Source organism: Notamacropus eugenii, chromosome 3 (assembly GCF_028372415.1).
Source record: "Notamacropus eugenii isolate mMacEug1 chromosome 3, mMacEug1.pri_v2, whole genome shotgun sequence".
NCBI classification, from domain to species: Eukaryota; Metazoa; Chordata; class Mammalia; order Diprotodontia; family Macropodidae; genus Notamacropus; species Notamacropus eugenii.
In genome coordinates, this window is record NC_092874.1 from 85199642 (window position 1) to 85220348 (window position 20707).

The 20707-nt window shown below is 33.8% G+C and overlaps 1 protein-coding gene across 2 annotated transcripts in view; it reads left to right on the forward strand.

Moving 5' to 3' along the window:
• The window catches only part of ESYT2 (extended synaptotagmin 2), a 107012-nt gene extending 87141 nt beyond the window's left edge, over positions 1 to 19871 (forward strand). The window contains exons 12-23 of one of the 2 annotated variants that reach the window (XM_072652075.1): positions 355 to 444; positions 933 to 1028; positions 6817 to 6879; positions 9280 to 9354; positions 10839 to 10925; positions 12193 to 12342; positions 14290 to 14678; positions 15932 to 16030; positions 16991 to 17122; positions 18772 to 18877; positions 19599 to 19648; positions 19747 to 19871. In XM_072652075.1, the coding sequence (XP_072508176.1) occupies positions 355 to 444; positions 933 to 1028; positions 6817 to 6879; positions 9280 to 9354; positions 10839 to 10925; positions 12193 to 12342; positions 14290 to 14678; positions 15932 to 16030; positions 16991 to 17122; positions 18772 to 18877; positions 19599 to 19648; positions 19747 to 19792 (1383 nt within the window). In that variant the 3' untranslated portion in view covers positions 19793 to 19871. The remainder of the gene's footprint in view (positions 1 to 354; positions 445 to 932; positions 1029 to 6816; positions 6880 to 9279; positions 9355 to 10838; positions 10926 to 12192; positions 12343 to 14289; positions 14679 to 15931; positions 16031 to 16990; positions 17123 to 18771; positions 18878 to 19598; positions 19649 to 19746) is intronic. The other variant, XM_072652076.1, reaches the window with a different exon arrangement.
• Positions 19872 to 20707: the final 836 nt, after the last annotated feature.

Genomic DNA, 20707 nt, shown 5'->3' on the forward strand with positions numbered 1-20707 from the left:
TTTTTCACATTGTACTTGATGAAACAGGAATGAATAAACTTTTACTATGCTGCAGCCAGTGAAACAAATTGTAAACTTAGTTTTAAAACTTTTCGGCTTAACCTTTCTCGGCTTGTAATTCTGGTGTTCAGTACCATTATTGTTACTAGCACAACATAACCATTTAAACATAAGCATAGACATTTGAATTCTTCAAGTTGTGTCCCGTAAAGTGTTGATGCTTCAATGTAATGAGACTTACAATGTTTAGAGACATAATTGTATTTTAAGCTTTTTGATTCATTTCAACAAGCCTTTGTGGGAGAAACTTTTGTCTAAATCAGTTTTTAAAAATTGTCCAATATGTCATTTCAGTGGTTTACTCTGGATGAAGTCCCTAAAGGAAAATTGCATTTGAAACTGGAGTGGCTCACATTGATGCCAAATGTTTTGAATCTTGATAAGGTACTGTTTCTATATTCAATCACCCTCGTTTTATTTAGGTGCATTCCTTCCAAATTTGTTAAGTTTTTAAAAAAATGACAGCATTATTTTTGAGTTTTCATATGAGGCCTTTTTATTCCTAAGCAAGATTGTATTCCATGTTTAAGAACATTCAAAGTATTTTAAAATAAATTTGTAGGTCATGTATTTGGTTTACACAAATTTCAGCTTTAAGTGACTGATTTCATCTTAGTTAGAGCAAAAATTTACTAGAAGAGAATGAAGATCCAGATGTCAAGTGAGCCATTTATTTGACAGATACTAGTGAATAAAGGAGCATTTCTGTCTGATTTCATGACATTATGTTTGCTTCTGTACCATCTTATTCTTCACTGAACTGAAGGAAAGCATTAGTTTTAACTGATCTGACTGTGATTAGTCTAATAAAAATAATACTAAGGGTATTGAATAGATTGTCAAAACATTTCTAACAAGTACTTTCTTTTTAGGTGCTAACAGGCATTAAAGCTGACAAAAACCAAGCCAATGATGGCCTTTCTTCTGCATTGCTTATTTTATATTTGGATTCAGCAAGAAATCTTCCAGTAAGTTAAACACTGGTGACTCTTTCCTTGGATGCTTCTATTTCCTTCTAGCACATTTTGCTTAAGAATGTGTTCCACTGCTTCTATGAACCACATTGTGCCACATGTTCTAACCTTGCTCATGTTTTCATGTGCGCACTGTTAGTCACTTTGTGTCTCAGAAAAAAGACAGTGAGTTTTAATTTGGTTTAGAAAGCGTATTTTAATCTTGATACTTCTTTGGACTGATCTCATTTATAGGATTAGTGTATGGATTGATTTCTTGAACATCAGTAAACTTCTGTGCCTAGGAAAGTAAACGTTAGATTTTCATTAATAAAAGTAGGAATGTGACATTAATCCAGATCATGCAATGATCAGTGTTGACTCCAGAGGACTGATGATGAAACTTACTTCCCTCTTTTCATTAGCGAGGCAGTAGGCTGCTAATGTTCCTAGCTGGTACTGAGTGACTAGTGACAGTGAGGCATGTCTTTTCAGATATGGGCAGTGAATCCGTTGGTTTTGTTTAATTGTACTTTTTCATTTTAAGGGAGGGTCCTATTGGGAGAGAAGAGGAGTTAGGATATGACAGCAGTGAAAAAAAGTGTCAGTAAACCATGAAAAACCAATGAAAAGAAACCCTAAAGAAAGAACAAGAAATGACATTAACAATTATTAATAAAATGTGAACCTAAAGTAGAAATTATAATTCATTTCAACAGAAAAACAGTAAAAAGAGGCTACATTCAAAGTCTTAGCTCTATATTTGTTGCATTCTAGCTTAATTTAGATTTAGTAGCTAAAGTATTTACTCTTCCGTAGTTTCCAGACTGTAGAGTAGGCTGGGTGATGATGGCAGTTGTGGGTTGAGAGAATGTTTCTATTTTTATATCATGTTAAGAATCTTTGTTAATACTTAAAACCTGAGTTTTCATTGTTGCATATTAAAAGCGAAAAAAAGTAAGGCAGTCTTTTTTAAATATAGCTTTTTTAAACTTAAAAGTTCAACAATTTTTTTAAAATTTCCATAATTTTTGTTTAAAATGTTGCATATGTAAACATAGCCACTTGGCTATCAAGTTTTGAAAAAAAAATCTGTTACTTTCAAAATTTAAGACATGGAAAAGAAACGGGTTCCCTTAAAGTACTTAGTGGAAAAAAATTAACACATGCAATGCAACTTAGTGGCTTTTCTTATTTACAAAATGTAACATTAGATCTTTATAAATGTGCCATCTTGGTTGCCTGCTTTCATTTACTTCATTAAATGACTGTTTATACTTTGTTTCAATGTACAGTTTCATAAAATCTGATCAGAAAGAAACCTCATAGCCCTCAAATGATTGGTTTTCAACATTTTTCTTCATAGCACAGTTTGACATACTCTTTTATGTACTTTAGTAAAATCTTGTAATTTTCTATTAATCTTCTAATTAGCTTTTCAGGACTATTTCTTTCTAGAAATATTGGTGAATATTCAGCTAGAGAATTTTCCTTTTTTTCTTTTGACTCAGAGAACGTGTGTGTGTGTGTGAATGTGAATTAATATATAGTTGCTTATATGCCCATATGAGATTAAAATGGAGCCGTAGCAGAATTTGTTATTCATGTAAGTACCTCAGCTTGTTGCCTCTTTCTTCTCGGACTGGGATTCCAGTTTACTTGGTAGAAAAAAGGAAAAAGGTGCTCTAACCTTAGCAAAGGGCGACACCTTCGGTCTTGCTTTGCTTTATCCCAAGAAGGCCTCCAATACTCTGTTGCTTTAGTTGCTGCTACAATTTGATTATTTATGGTATAGTGGACATTGTTTCTTCTTTATAGTCTTCCCTTGAGCTTTTTAACATTTTACCAATGTGTTTTTGTGTGTGTGTGTGTGTTTGTACATTTTGTATACTTATCTTACATCAAAAGGAAGAAAATGTATTCTCTATATCTATGCCTCCGAGAATGCTTGTCTTCAATATTTTTTGGAGTCAACGTGTAGATTATGTGATGTAATATAATTGGGCTTTGTGAATTGTTGTTTTCTGATAACAGAACCTTGACATAGAGTTAATTATCCTTTTACTATAATTGTATTTCCATTAAAAACCCCACTTTAGCTACTTGAACCTTTAGAATATAGTCTGTATGAAAAAGAAATAGTAAGTTGAGTTAGGTAGCTTCAATATTATATAACTTCTACAATGTCAAACTGAAGTTTGGAGAATGTAAAAAAATTAACACGCTTAAAGATTTCACAAAGGGCACTTTGTGCATGAAATATGGCTGACAGAGGCAAAGAATTTTTGGAAAATATTTACTTGCTAAATTACTGACTTTTTAAGAAGCTTGCTCACTGGGTCTTTCTGCGAGCTGTTGTAGAATCTTTTGACTCTTTTTTCTTTACACTTTTATAATAGAAGGGCTTCTTGTGCATTCATTTTACCACAATCCATCACTCTTTGCTTTCTCCTTCCATTTTCACCTTCTTAAGAGTATCTACGAGGGAAACTTTGGGTGTGGCTACTTAAAAGAGAGGAGAGCATCGGGACTAGTCTTTTGTGAAAATACTACCTCAGTCTATAGAGCCCTATTTGTGAGTTCTTTGGTGTTATACTTTTTTCCTTTTTAATTGGAGACTGCTGGAGTGTGGACTGGTGCTTCTAAAGCAATCGACTTTGGCGGAATGACCAAGCATGCTTATTTGATTTCCTTGCATGGTTTCTACTATTATGCATTTTGTTGTGCTACTTAATTTTTTTTTTAATCTAACATTGGTAAGTATATTACATCTTATGATGAGAAGCACAAGCTGAATGAATTCTTGAGAAGTGGTAGATTCAGACTCCTAGGTTGATTTTGGCATACGGTAAAAGAAATTTTTGGAGGAATTTAAGATTTATTGTTCAAATTCTCCTTGTGATTGCTTTTCAAGTAAGATGTAAGGATGATTTTAGAGCTTACAGTTGTCCTTTCCCTTAAGTCCAGTGCCCTGCACCAACAAAATAAGTAGTTTCAAATATCAAGCTAAGCTATGACTCTATATTCTTTTGCTTTTTGTTCTTCTTAGATATAGTCAACTCTCAATTATCATTGACAAGAGTGAGGGGGACCACATGTACTTTGCACAAAACAGGTGTTGAGTAATGGTAAGAAGTTAATAGAAAACCAAAGACTTCATTTTTCCCCCTTCTTCCTCATTCTTAGTTTCTAATAAACATACTGTTATTTACATCTCAGCCCCCTTTTTACTCAAGTTTATTTTCTGATAGAGTTGGGTAGCCAGTAAAATAATCCCCAAATCCTTATTAGTAACGAGGAGATGTATGGAGCTTGGATATTTCCCAAAATGGGTGGTTGAGAGTTCACTAAACTCTGATTCTGATGCCAAATACTGGCTTCTTTGCCTCTTTCCCATAATCTTACCCTTTAATGATCTGATTTATTCAATTGGTTTTTTTCCATTGGTGATATATAGTTGCTTTCATTTTCTGGGAAAGCCACAGACAGCTTACTAAATACACACACACACATACACACACACACACAGAGCAAAATTCTATCTGTAAGAGTTTTTCAGTATTTAGCGAATGAATCTTGAACTTCATTTGACTCTTACACCTATGAGAACTGGATGTTCATAATAATTCAAATGAATGGGATACTTCATAGTCTGTAAAGGCATTTTCATATACATTACTTTATTTGGATCTTATAACAACCCTCTTGAGGAGAGACAAGTAGATGAGGAGATTGAGGTTAGAGTAGTTAAGGGACTTGACCAGTTTCTCACAACTAGTTAGTGGAATACCCATGATTTAAATCCATTGTTAACTGGGGGGAAAAAAAACTCAAAATAATCACAAAATAAATAGGATATTGTAAAATGAAATACATTGAAAAGATAGATGTATCATGTTGGATATGTCTCCTTATTTTTTCCACAGATTATTCTGAATTATTTTCTACTGTGTGAATGATTTTAAGGAAAGAATTTCTTACCATTTATATAGTTTTTTTTGTTGCTTTGCAAATTTATTAAAGTTATTTTCATTTCACATTAATTTCTGATGAACTATTACAGTAGCATCTCCGCAGAAGTTTGTCCTAAATGATATTGTTAATAACTATTACCAATGAAGACTTCATAATGGTGTCAGACCTTATGAAGTTTCTGGTTCTTAAGTGTGCCAGTGGGTTTCTAAGTTTCAACATGCTTTAGATTATTTTGCAAAACTTTTCCAATTCCAAGATCTCTTTATCACCACTAACTCCCTTCTGCAAACTTCATTGAGTGATGTAAGAATTTCATGTGTGGGAATCACTTACCTTTATACTCACAGCTCTCAGAATTTTATTTTGAATTCCTTTTTGATCAGTCTCTCAAGATTTAATATTAATTTAATATGAAAATGTAGCAGCAAATTTTGTCATCCAGTATGTGATGTCAGTGATCCTTAGAATTTTTCACACTTGTACCTTACTACATAAAATGAAGTAGTTTTCTGCAATATGAGTTCTTTAAATTCAGAATTCTGTATATCTGCCATACTTACATGAATGATACCTATAGATTAGTTAGAAGTTTCATTTATTACTAACTAACCCATATTATACTTTTACTTTTGTGTTTAGTTTAGCCCTTAGTATCTTTTCATCTGATTACTATTTTCCAGAGAGGTTAGCTTGGGAGAAATGCTTCTAAATTCTGTAACCTGAAGAGTATAATAGGGCAGTAATCAGTCCTTAGTAATTAGAGCATCTCAGTAATTAGAGTTAGTCAGAAATAATTACATCATCTTTTCTAAGTTCTTTTAAATTGCCAGGGTCATTGAGGATTGATAGATTAGTTGCCTTCAATTAGTATAAATGGGTTTACTAGAACAAAAATTATGTTGGGAATTAATTGCAACCACTATGATAAGAAAAGTTTGCATATAACAAAATGAAGTTAGCAGTTTAAATCATTTTGAGAGTATGAAAATAATGAGTTAAAAAACCACCCTTATCTTTAAAGGGGAAAGGGCAGTTTGGTCTGATTATTTAAGTTCTAACTAAAGTCAGATATGAAACTTATAATCATAGAATTTGCAAGCTAAAAAATACCTTCGGGTCCAGTCTTCTCAGTTCTTTTAGGTAAAGAAACTGAAGCCGCCCCAAATTATAGGTGATGTATTTATTCAAGGTCACACAGCTACTGGGGACAGAGTTAAGACCAGAGACCCCCCTCGGACATCTCTCTCCAGGCCCACTCCTTTTTTTTTTTTTTTAATGAAATTGGATGGCATTCTTGATTATAGTGTTTTAAATGTCTCATAGGATTCATTCAGGAGAATGATTCTAATATAGACCTTTAAGCAAGATACCATTTAATCATTTCACATTCTGGCTTCCTTTAGATGTAACTTTTTTTCCCAGTTGTGATTCATAGTTTAGTTGACCTTTTTATTTAACCATAGTTGGTGCAAACAAGGGCTAGGATTGGGACAAAAAAATACCTAAAAGCTTATTGATGTGATGTAGTTCTTGTTGTTCTTTAATGCAAAAGAAAAAGTCGAGCGTGAAAAAAAGATATTATAGAGAATAGTTATTTCAGAATATTTGTGGATTAAATACTTATTTTTAGTTCTTGTGCTTCAAGAAATGTGAACAAATGGCTTTTTTTGTTTATAGTTTGCTTTTTTGATTTAGTTGTTCTGGTGGTGGACTTTTTGTTTTTATTCTTAAATTTTGGGTTCCCATTTTTGTGTCATTAACCTTACATGAGCGCCTCATTGCATGTTGTATTAACCCTTGGTATATTCATTTTCTTCTGACTTGAAAGAGTAACCCATTAGAATTTAACCATCATGGCTTGAAGAAGGCTGCAGTTCAGAAAGCTTTAAAGGTAAACTAATACAGTTTTCCATTAAGGTCACAAAGTTAACTGAAACATGTTGAAAGAGATGAACCTTTAGTTTTCATATAGACTGATTCAGAAATTATGTAATATCATTTTTTGTAGTTGGCAAAATTGAAAATACCACAGTCTTTACTTCCAAGGGTTAATGGTCAAGAGAATTTAAATGAACTTTACAGGTAAATATCACTATTTGCACAGAATCATAGATTCTTCTAGTTCATTAGAAGTTACCTAGTTCAGCAACTACCTAGACAGGAATCCTTCCTCCATCTTTAAAGTCTCTTTCTGCTCTGAATCCCTCATCTTGTCATCTGTGACAGGAGCCCGTTCAGCCTCCATTTCAAGGGCCCTTGTGAAGGAGTAGCACCTCCTCAAGCAACCCAGGCCACTCTGGGATAGTTCTGAACGTGGGGAGTTTGTCTGCCTCTCTGCAACTTTCATCTGTCATTTTTAGCTTTTCCTCTAAAGCTAATCAGAACAAAGTCAATCCCTATTAATAGGACCGCCCTTTAATTATAATTTAACATCCTTTACGCTATAGTGAACATCATATAAGAACCATACCCCTGTTTTAATTGTTTTAAATTTCTCAAAATGATTAGATTCTATTTAAATCTCACCACATTTAGAGTATGGTTTAATCATTTTATTCACCAACTAAACATGAACACTAAAAGATCATTTCTTCCAGCATGTTGAGTTAATAAGCTGATAAGGTCCATCTTTGAATCTATAGTCATGTCTTCTGGTTCTGTTTCGTGGTAGCTTTTCTTGGGAAGCTTTAAATCTCCATTCAATGAGGTATATTGAAAACTGAGCTCCACTGTCTAAAAGGCGAAGTTTTGAAATTATGTTTGGTGGAAGTATCTTAGCTCTTGATATTGATCAATTTTGTTATTTTCCACTAGTTAAAAAACAAAACAGACCCATTTTTGTTGTGAATGTTTAGAGGACCTTAAATGTTTACATGTAGGTGCTGAAAAAATTAGTCTTTCTCCATCCTGCATCTTCCCCCCCTTTCTCCCCCTCAAGAAAATTCTGCCACCAAAGCTGTACATTCAATAAGTGCTAATTTATACTATCACATCTACAAAAGTCAGTTTAAATTTGAATAGTGTGGGAGAATCAGAAATCTGCTTCATATAGTACATAAATAGCTCGTATTTTAGAGGTGAATTCACTGTTGACTGTTTGGCTAGTGAACTGGAATAAGTAATAATTCTCCTTGGATTTGAATTGGATAAAAAGATTAAGGGCATCATTGAATATCAGACTTCTTTATTCTGTTGTATAATAGTGAGCTTGTTCTTACAATACCAATTTAGTCTTTATTGGTAAGCTGCCACTTCTGTGGCTCATGGTGTGTTTAACAAGCAATTATCCTCAAATACATCACTGTAGATGTAAACTGAAATTTCCTCCTAAACTCAATGTTCTTGATGTCCTTTTCATAGTTAACACAATTAGCTAGGTTGTCTGAGATTAGTTCTAGAACAGTGTGACTAGAAAGAACTCTTTGCGACCTTATGTGCTACAATTAGTTTCCACTAACAGTGTTTAATTCATGTTTAACTGTGTTAGTCTCTGGTGGGGCTGAGTTCTAAATAAACCTCATTATTGTGCATTTTGTATTTTTGTTGTATCTTCTTGTCAACTGCTTGTGCTGAAGTTTCATTTCTCAATATATTTTCTTATCTCTGAAGTTCCTCTTGGTTTACATTTACGTTTTTTAAATGTAAGTGATTTGAAAGTGGCATTTATTCTTCCTGTTAGACTGCTAAGCAGCTGGTAAGCATGATTCAATATTTAGATACACTTGGCAAAGTGTAGGAATGTATATATGATACCTTGGAATTTTTCTCCTATTCCTTCCAAAGGAACATTTTGGTTATTTTAGTATATTATTACTAACTTAGATATTAGGTTTTTGGAGGAAATATTTCTTTTAGATTATGCTTATTTCATGCATTTTGATCCATTTTCATCCATTCTGCTTTATTCATTTTGTCACCTTAACCATCCTAGCTTTAAAAAAGGTAATATACATTAAAGAATGAACAAGGTTACATTTTTTTAAAATTGCTTTTTCAAAGAAAAAATTGTTCTAAATTGTAAGTGAGCAGCCATTTTGTTCTTAATTCAATTACATGATAGATATAATTATGGCTTTGAACTTTGTTTAGAAATTGTCCTCTGGCTGATTTGTTCTTGTGTAATGTCCATCATGTAAGAATTAGGAAGTATTAGAAATGTGCAAGGACCAGGGAGAAAGAAGGCATTTACAAGTGAAAGATTAGCATTTTTAAGAAGAAATAACAAATGGCCATCTGGTTAATCTGTTTTAAAGATTTTAAGTGTTTAATTTTTTGTTATTCTTGTTATTAGTCTGGGAAGAAAATAAACAGCAACCCTAACCCTGTGGTCCAAATATCAGTTGGACACATGGCCCAGGAGAGCAAGGTAAGATAATAATATTTTCATTTAACATACTTTGATTTAACCTTCATTACATGCCTATTATGTGACAGGCACTAGAAACTAAAGACAAATATGAGATGGTCTTGTCCCTCAAAATGACGAAATTCTGATGGAAAGGATACACCTTGTACATAGATAAGTAGAGAGAAGATGGGATGGGACTGCCCTGGTTATTTATTCAGGGTGGGGAGCCCCTCCTTGGGGAAACGCTCCCTCCACCAAGGAAGATCTGGACTTTCCTGCAACTGAGAGTCTTAGGGAGTTGACCTGGGACACTGAGTTAAGAGATCTGCTCAAGGTCACGCAGCCAAGATATGTCAAAGGTGGATTTTAATCCAGATCTTCTTGACTCCTTGGCTATGTCTTTATCTACTTTGCTGTGCTTCCTTGTATGTAGTAATGAATTAATATAAAAATGTATGCACAAAAATAGATTCATATGAAATGAATATAAAGTAATGGAGGTGGGGCTAGCACCTGGGGGAATCAGGAAAGGTTTCTGGTAGCACTTGATCTGACCTTGAAGGGAGATGAGGTTCCACAAAGTGCAGCTTAAGAGGGAGCACGCTTCAGGTGTGGAAGATAGCTTGTGGAAAGGTCTATGGGAACAAAACAAGTAAGCTAGTTTGGCTGTAATGTACCATACAGTAGGGAAGCAGTAACGTGGCTATATGATCTGCCTGTAAGACAGGCTGGAGTCACACACTGCAAAAGGATGTAAATGCCAGGATGAACAGTTAGGAGTTTGTCTGAGGAGTATTTGAGAGTTTTCCCCTAAACTGTTGCTAGCATTAGGGATAAATTTTCATATTATAAGTAGCTAGTCTTAAAGTGGCAAGACAGTGTGGAAGTTACACTGTTGTCTATATAAAGCAGTGGCAAACATGGTGGGTTTTTTTCCTCATTATAATCACAAATTAATATATAAACTCTTAGGTGTACATGGCATTGTGCTAAAAAAAAACCAGTGGAATCAATTTAGTATTAAAATATATTTGTATACTTTCTTTTTTTTAAGACAAACATTTCTGATATTCATCATTTATAATTGTATTGAAAGGGAAAAATATATTTATTATAATATTACCTGTTTCTGACTAATAAAGTCATAGTAACAATATTCAAATCATGTTGGGTGCTCTTTTTTTATTGTATTGGATTCATCAGTTCAGTAATTTATGTTGATCTCCTGTATGTACTTTGCAATCAGTAGAAGAAGGTCTAAGCATAGATAATTGATGTCAGACAGAGTTGTGTCTCTTATAGTTAAGAATCTTTGGAAAGGACATTGGCATTTGCAATAAAAGAAATTATTTCCATGATGTCCTAAAAACAGTTAGGGCTTCTTTTCTATCTCATCTTCTCAATTTCAGTTCTCAAAGGTTAAAAATTTATCATTAAATTTTGTCAAGTTCAGTAACTGAAAAATAATTTTAAATATCACATAATATGGCTATTCCTTTCAGATTCGATATAAGACCAATGAACCTGTCTGGGAAGAAAATTTCACCTTCTTCATTCACAATCCCAAGCGTCAGGACCTTGAAGTAGAGGTATTTTGTTTACTTCTCATTTCCCCCTCGCCCTCTCTGCACCTCATTTCTCCCTTTACCCTCTCTTATCTGCACTACTTCTAAATTGTGGAATCATAAGACCCAATAAGAAAGCAGGAAAGGGGAAGGGGTAGGTAGGGAACTGACTCTTGGCTCTTGAAATTTGACTGCTGACCTGTACCTCCCAACTGTGTACTTAAAGATAAAATGATTTTTTTTCTTTTCTTGAAATTAATTCTTATCATACATTCCAGACCTTAGTTACCTTTTACTAGAAAATTTTTGGTTTCTAATTCCTACCATCATCTTTTCTTTTCACTTCATTTACTGCTCACTTAGTGTATATCCTAAGAGGAGAATAGTCACCTTTCTGGATTCAGTAATCCCTAAAATTAGTATCCTCCTGAAGCATCTTTCAGTCAGGCTCCTTCATAAACTTTTCTTTAATGAGTCATTTACTTACCTTTTATTCTTTTAAGATTTTGAGTTCTCCACTTTCTTTTTAAGCAGTGGAGCTCTAAATTCCATACATTAATTCTCCTAGGAGTCCAAAATACTTTAGTAATTTTTAAAAGATCTATGTTGTGATTTGTGATGATGTCATCACAAATTATTGCTGAGCATGGTGACACATTTGTAATTCCCACTACTGGGGAACCTAAGGCGGATGGATCACTTGTGCTCAGGAGTTCTCACCTGCAGTGTGCTAAGCTGACAGGCTGTCCACATTAAATCAAGTCTTAATAGGGCTACAATGCTGCCTAGAGACTGGTGAGCCAGGGCATTCAGAATTGGAGTAGTTCAAAGCTTCTGTGCAGTTATAACAGGGGAAATTGTTGTTTCACCTATATAAATTGTAGTAAAACAGAAAGGCTTTCCTATTACAAGTATGTATTTATTGTGTTATTCTTCCATTTTATTCACATGCTAAGAGTGATGTTTGAATGCTTTATGTTTTAAAAGAATCTCTTTTCTGACCTTCAATAGATTCGGATATCTGTCATCTCTGAGCACAGAACGCTCGGTGGCATAAAAGAGGGTATGGTCTGTAGACTGTACTTTTAGGACATATTAGTTCCCTGAAAATAACAGGTGTTGATTTATGTCTTAGTAAAGACCTTCTACAAAGTGCTAATCAGTTATGGAAGTATATGCCTAAATAAAAGCAGTTTTGTCAAAACTGTGATTTTCTTAATTTACCATAGTATTCTCCCTGCCTCCCCCCAAAAAGATCTGAAACATATTGTGCTTTTTTTATTTCCTATAGGTCAAAGATGAACAGCATCAGTGCTCCTTGGGGAACCTGAAAATTCCTCTCAGCCAGCTGCTGGCAAGTGATGACTTGACTATGAATCAACGGTTCCAGCTCAGCAATTCTGGTCCAAATAGCACCATAAAGATGAAGATTGCCCTCAGGGTATTTGTATCATCTTTGGAAATCAATATAGTAATAGAATAGGAATTTTAAAGAGTTGCTGTATGGATATTTTTTAATTTTTCCATCCAATACGTTAGATCAATTTGTATTTACAAAAAGTTTTGCAGGCTATTAGAACAACTTGAATGAATATGTTGTCATGGTTTGTATTTACACACTAGGTGACAATTGAACGTCAGTCAACATTTATTCAGCACTTCCTTTGTTTTAGGAACTGTCCTATGTGCTAGGGCTGCAAAGACAAAAATGAAATAATCCCTATTCTCAAGTTGCTTATACTCTATCAAAAGGGAAAGAGCGTGTGTGTGTGTGTGTGTGTGTGTGTGTGTGTGTGTAGTGTTATATACAGTAAATATATATTCAATACCAAATAAACCTAAGGTAATTAAATAACAAGGTATGTGACGGGGCACTAACAAATGGAGGAATTGGGAAAGATATCTTGTAAAAGGTGATTCTTGAGCTGTGGCTTGAAAAAAGTGAGGTATTCTTTGAGGCAGAGATAAATAAAAGAAGAGATTCCAGAGATTGTTTGCATAGACTAAAAATTACTAAGTACTCACATTTGAATTTGCATTAGTCCCTTGGCTTGACAGTTATAGGTGTCTATAACCTTGCTTCTTCCTCCTCTTCCCCTAACACAAAAATTTAATTTAAAGAGGTTAGTGAAAAGGAAGAAAAGACATAGGAATTAGAAAGTTATCGTATTAGAACAAATGTATGTAGATCTATAAGAAGTAAGTGAGCAGAGAAGTGGTTTAACGTGGTTTAATGAAACTTAATAAAATTCAGATAGTAGAGGCAGGTAGGTGGTGGAGGATAGTGGAGAGATCACCAAATTTGGAATTGGAAGACCTGAGTTCATGTGTGGCCCAGGCACTTAAAAGGTTTGTGACCTTGGGAAAGTCACTTAAACAGAGCATATTGCTACAACAAAGGGAGTGAAGATCTAAACTAGTAATTTTTTTAAAAATGTTTTCTATCAAACTTTTAAAGGCCATATTTGTAAATAGATGGTTATAAATGTGGCTCCTTTCGCCTTCTAAATTCTCTGTTTCCTTTGAGGTCACCACAGTCCTAGTCATACAAGTTTAAGCCTTCATAGTCACCTGTCATTTGTCACTCTCTTTCAATTCCCACATCTAGTGAGTTTATATTATAAGTCTTACTGATTTCTTCCCAGCCTCTCTCAGTTCTGTTCCCAGTTCTCCAGATACTGTTACCACCCTGTTGATCTTCACCACCTCATATGGACAATTGCAACCCTTTCATAATTGGGCAGTCTCCATGCTTTCATTCTTTTCCTTCTCCAGTCAGTCACCTATACACTTGCCCAAGTAATCTTCCTAATGCATATTTCTGACCATGCCACTCCCCATTCAGGAGTCCTCAATGTCTGTTGCCTCTAGAATGAAATACTGAGTTTTCTGTTTGCCATTTAAATCTCTTCACAGTGTTTCCTGTCTACCTTTCCAGACTTATTTCATATTACTCTTCCTCATGCATTCTGTGTTCTATCCATTCTTGTTCCCTGTACAAATCTTTGTGTCTCCCACCTCTCAGCCTTTGCACACTGTCCACCATGACTGCAATGCACTTCCATCTTAGTTGTGTTTTTAAAAATCTTTTATTCTTTCAAGACAGGTGCTACCTCCTACCTGTGTGCTTTCCTGATCCCCCTAATTGTTAATGTTTTCCCCTTCCTGAAATAATTTTATGATTACTTTGTATATATTTTGTTTCAACTTATTTTTGTACATGTTGCATCCCTTATCTACAATATAAATTCCTTGAAGACAGGGACTTGTATTTTAGTCTTTGTATCCCCAGTGCTAAGCCTGTCACATAATAAGCCCTACATAAAAGCTTTTTGTATTGAATTATTGGAATGTTTCCACTTTGGAATTTTGCTTTCTACTTACCTAGGTGCTATATCTTGAAAAACAAGAAAGGTCTCCAGATCACCAACATTCAGCCCAAGTAAAGAGACCCTCTGTTTCCAAGGAAGGGAGGAAAACATCTGTCAAATCTCACTTCACTGCACCTGCAGCTTCTGATTCCAGCAAGATGGTCTCAGCCCCACCAGTACCTGACAATATAAGAAAGACTGACGGGGATGAAAAAGGTCAACCTCCTAATGCTAGTCCTCAGTGGCCATCTGATCTCAGCCAAAGTTCCTCCAGCCTCCACACCTCCAATGTTACCTCTTCCCCAAGCCACCTTTCCATCAAGGAGCCTACCCCCAGCATAGCATCAGACATCTCACTGCCCATTGCCACACAGGAACTTCGGCAAAGACTTCGACAGCTTGAAAAGTAGAGTTTTCATTACTTGATATTTTAAAAAAAAACTATCATGCAACTTTTGAAATTCATGAAGAGAATGTTAGAAAATAGACATAGCCTGTTCTCACTTTGATTGTCTGTGGAAGGGAAAAGTTGACTGAAAGTAGCTTTAAGAGAGCAACTTAAAACATTAGATGACATGAACTGATTATGGTTTTTGAGCAGCATTGAAATTAAAGTTAACATTTCCTAAGAATCAAGAAATTAGCTTATTAAAATACAGAAAAACATAGAATAGGTTTCAGGAATAGGAAAGAAGAAGCAGAAGTAGAGGGCTAGCCAAAGCTAGTAAGGGCTATATGATAGCACAAGTCACTAAGAAATCTGAAAAGCTGGAATAACATTCATATCATGGGAATGTTAAAAGATTTGTTACGTGGTTCTTTTTCTTTCTTAAATGTTCAACTCCCCACTTGTTTTTATTTCACTTATATCTACTTTGTTTTCAAGGCTATGATTAGTGAATATCATTAATATTTTTTCATTAGATAAGCAGGAAAAATAAATAATCTGTAGTTAGCATAAGCTTAAGGTGTCTGACCTTTTTTTCTCAGTGGAGGGAATTAAAATTGACCTTTGAAAGTTCTCTTCACAGTATTATAAATAAACCTGTTTATCATCAGAATTGCCAGAAAAAAGGGAGAAGCAGGGATTAGATGATAACAGAAATCATCTTAATGTGTTTGTTGAAAAGTCCTGGCTCCAGAAGCTCTTTTTAGGTACCTCTTCCTTCTCAATCTGTAAAGTGCTTCCTTTGTTTCAGTTTATACTATGAGCTGATTTAATTAGGTTTCTCAACAGCTGATCATGGGGTCTTTCTTAATCATCCATGTCACTTCTACATAATGGACCTCATTTCAGAATGTCTAAGTGGTAACCAGTTTATGTCTTTAGAATGTTATTGTATAAGCAAAGTGGTTGTCTTATTTTGAAGTTTACTTCTAAATGAAAGAGAAAATCCTGACAAATGAACAGTAGGGAGGTGTGAGTATACAATAAGTTATGTTCTCAAAACTTGCCTCATATTTTCTTTGTACAAATTTCCCTATTATGTTTCTAATTAGTCTCTTAATAACTCTTATGACAAGTATAGTTCTTAATAGCCATATGATAACTTTTTACCAAATGAAAATGATTGTGTTAATGTATCTTTAGTAATCTGGGTTTTATGTGAAATGTTGATTGGGAATAACTAATTTCTCTGCTCTTTTTTTCTCTCATAGTGGAACAACTTTGGGACAGTCTCCTCTGGGGCAGATTCAGTTGACAATACGTCACAGTTCCCAAAGAAACAAACTTATTGTGGTTGTGCATTCCTGTAGGTGAGCATTATATATCCTGGTCCATGTCTATTTTTTTTTTAATAACTTAAACATGTTATGGCACCATTTAAATTTTATTTTTAAATAGACAACTTAAATACATACACTAGATAATTCATTACTGTATTTGAATAGGTTAATCAAAATTTGATTTTCTTATTGTAAGAATCATTCAAACTAGTACATAGGAAATTCTTTCTTTTAGTAGAACAATATAACATGACTATTAGTATTAATTTTTCACATATTTTAAGGTGCTAAATAGGATATATAAAATCTACTTCAAAAAGCACATATAAAAATACCTTGTTCTCATTAAGTATTTGCTAGAGATAAGGTGATTGGGCAAATATTCTGATTTTTTGTTGTTGTTGTTGTTGGAAGGAGGGCTTCTCCCTTTAGTTTATTTAGTGTTTCTTATATTCACTTTCATAAAAGAAACATGTCAAGGATAAAGGAGGTAGATAGTTTCATTAATATGACTTTGTAAATTGTCCAGGCATAGGAAATTATATAGAAGAAGAAACACTGATATTGGAAAGGAAGTGTGGAAAACCTTTGTCTAATGATGTAAAAGAGGGCGTAAGGAGGTAACGAAAACAATAGTGTATCTTTCTGTAGATATATATCAGGCAGAGAAGTCTTAAAACTAGAAGCCATTTGAATTTGATAAATAAGTATTAAGAAGTCAGATTAAAGAAATAATATTGGCTCTATAATGTAAGACTTGATAAACTTGAGGAATTAATGAAATTCAGATGTAAAATGATCAAGACTTAACAAAGATTTTGCTAAATGCTTCAGTTTGAATCAGCAAGTTACTTATTGATATACATAGCTAGTATGTCCTTGGCAATGTGCCATATATCTTTTATAGGATTTAGATAATAATTCTTGTTTTTGAAAAGCTTACATGATCTTAAATTCTGATATATAATGTCTTTTTGTTTTGTGTCACAGAAATCTCATTGCCTTTTCTGAGGATGGCTCTGATCCGTACGTCCGAATGTATTTACTTCCAGACAAGAGAAGATCAGGAAGAAGAAAAACACATGTATCAAAGAAAACATTAAATCCAGTCTTTGATCAAAGGTATGTTTTCATTGTCTTACTAGTACTACTAATAATAACCTGCATTAACAAAGCATCTTTCTCACAGTATCCCTATAAAGTATAGAAGTTATTTCCTTGTTTTTATAGCTGAAGACACTGATGGTTTCCTCCAGTGATTTATATAAGGTCACACAGTGAGTGTTGGAGGAAAGATGCAAACCCATGTCTAATGACTTCCCCCACAAATTCTTAGTGTTGCCTTGTATATTTTTTTTTGGTGTCACATTTGTGCAGGGAGACTGAAAACTCTGCTGGATGGTAGATAATATGATGTATAGTCTAGATTACCAGAATAAAAAGCTGAAGACTTGGATTCTTGTCCAACTATGCCACTAGTTAGCAGTGTGACCTTGTCTTAATCTCTCTGGATCTCTGTTTTCTCATTCATATGAGAAGAGATTGGCTATATGTTATTTAAATACTATCCTATTGGTTTATATTCTTTCTTACTCTACTCCTGCACTCCATCTTATACAAAACTAGACTGTGATCTATATTCCTTTTATAGATATTTCACTTTATTGTTAGACTTCTGATTAATATCATAATTTTATTGGACAAATATTTTTATTTTTTAAACACACAATATCATAATAAGCAGTTATTTGTAGGGGAAACACTATAAATAATCACTTCAAGTCATAATCAGTATCATTTGACAGCAGTCAGTTATTAAAAATCTGATTAATTGTAATTTTTTTTACCTTTATGATATAGGTACTTTTATAACCATAGTAATTCAGGAAAAAAAATTGAACAAGTATTTTGCAAACACCCACGCCACACCCTGCCACACCATGCCATGCCACGCCAACCACACCACACCAACCACACATCACACCATACCACACCCTCATTCTACATTCCCTTGTTAAGTGAAGAAATATGTACTTGAAGATAGACATTAGGAGAAAGAATAACAGTTAAAATGAATATTTATTTGTACAGTTTCATTTTACTTTAAAAATAAAATGATGTCAACTTCTATTAATTTCCATCTATAATTTAGCCATCTGAGTCATATTCCTTTTAAATTGTCTTTTTTTTAAAAAAGTTTGAAGAACTTAGGTGCTACTCATGTATCGTTTTGCAGATGCCAGTGACTTTGTTTATCACTACCACCACAGTGTGTTTTGGAGGCAGTGTCCCTCTTGTGAAGTCTGTTTCACTTCTTCTATAATATATATATATATTCATCTATATAAAATTACTTCTGTGCATGGCAAGACCAGGGCTTTAAAAGACTAAAGTCACTTAGAGAGAAATTTTAAAAGTAGCTTTGAATTTAGTGTTATAATGCATATCACTTTTTCCAGAATGACAACCCCTTGCCCTTAACAGTTAGAATTGTGTGCTGCCGTTATATTACTCATACAGCCATGAACGGAATTTTTGTCTTATTTACAGTGCCATGGCAACCCCTCATTTACGTCTGCCAGTTGAAACTAGGCTTGTAAGTTTCTATTTATGGACAGTGAAACAAAAATGCCTAGCAGTTGAGTTTTGTGGTTTAAAAAAAAAAGAGCTAAAATTTGGAAGGCTGTTTCAAGTTGAAATGGGAAGATTTAAGGTGTTTTGTTTTTATGATAAAATTAGGGAGATGCTAATAACATCTTTATTCCTGTTAGTTTTGATTTTAGTGTTTCATTACCAGAAGTGCAAAGGAGAACCCTGGATGTAGCTGTCAAAAACAGTGGTGGCTTCTTGTCCAAAGACAAAGGGCTTCTGGGTAAAGTAAGTTTTTACCGGAAATCAATATTGTCAAGTGTTTTCTTCTTTGTCAAAACTAAACTCATATAAAGATCATTTAAAAGCCGTCTGCCACCAGCTTGATGATGGTCTGTGTGACCTAACAAAATCCTGATGCTTGGTCATTTCTTCATGAGAAAGAAAGGACTGGACTGTATAAGACCATCCTGCAACTACTGGAAATTGTGCTTGTTATACATTGAGGATATGCAGCAGTGCATCATTGTACCTCTTCTCTGTGCTAGCTGGGTTGTCTCATTGATGCTGGAAACTTTAGGAAGTGGAAGAAGGGGTGAATTTTATGTTTAGGATGAATTTAGGAGAAGACTGAAATTGATAGAGAAATAATAAGGTTTTAAGTATATATCTCATTGATGATATTAGATTATTTATTTAAAGGTAAGAAAAAGATAGTTTTAAATTGCATTGAGATTTTTGGGACACCTTGTAAATGAGCTTGAGGAGTGTTGGTTGTGGAAAGAAACTGATGGAATATGATTCTCAGGGGAAGGTAACAGGTGATGTTACAGGATAAAAGCAAAAACATATATTAACAGAAAGAAGAAAACTCTACTCTTGACATATTGATGGAAAGGTATATGAGGAAGGCATAAAGCAGAAATGGAAACCTGAAATGGGAAATGCCCACTCCCCACTTAAAATAATGATGAATGATTTAACCTTTGAACTATCCATTTTCTTTCAGTTGTTGGTATCCCTGGCATCTGAGGATCTTGCCAAAGGCTGGACCCAGTGGTAAGTGGGACTTGGTATTTGTACATGTTTGCTGTTTTGATACAATTAACAAAATTAACCCTAAATATATTTCAATAAATCTTTATGTATTTCCTTAGGTATGACTTGACAGAAGATGGTACAAGACCACAGGCTGTAAACTAGATCCTCTTTTGACATGAAGAATTTCTCCTTGCATATTGTGCTTAACCAATCTTTATACACTTTGAATGCATCATTTTCACAGATGTTTCAATATTATTTTTATAGTTTTATGTATTTAGTTATTATACACCCCAAAGGTTTTATAAATTTTAACACATTGACATATTTTGCAGATTTAGCCAGTTTTATTGTTAAATTTCATATTTTAATTTACTCTAATATTTTGCCTATTATTACAATGTGCAATAGACTGGTAGGGTGACTTGTTGTTAAATGGAAACATTTGTCATTTGTGTCTTTTAGAAAATGAATATATGATATGCTTTATTATTGCCTTGTTTTGTATATCACCAAGGCACACTATGCCATGTAAATAGACTATTTTTTATAATCTCTTCATGCTGGTTTGAAGTCAGATGCAAATGGATCAAGGGAATATATATATATATATATATATATATATATATTTTCTTCGAGTTCATATTAAATTCTTATGACAAATAATCCTTTTATTTGGCCTTTGCAGCAAACTGGTCTCAGTGACTTATTTTTTGGGGTTTCTTTTTAAAAAAGAAAAAAACTGAAAAGACTATTAAAATTAGTGTTTTTCTTGCCCACTGTGGCTAGTGAAAATGTACAAAATATTAACATTTTTACATTAAGTTCTATTATTAAAAAGTCATGATAATGACTACTGTAAGAAGAGTGTTTTTAGTATTAAGAAATATAAAAGTATTATATTTGAAGAGAGGGTTGTCATGCTCCACAAATCAGTGCAGATCTGGGCTTTCTTACATAGAAATGAAGACATTTGCAATATAATATTTTGAATTCATTTTTAATTGCCTGTTTACTGTAACTTATTCATGTAATCTAAAACTTAGATATATATTATCTCTTTCCTAAAAGATGAGT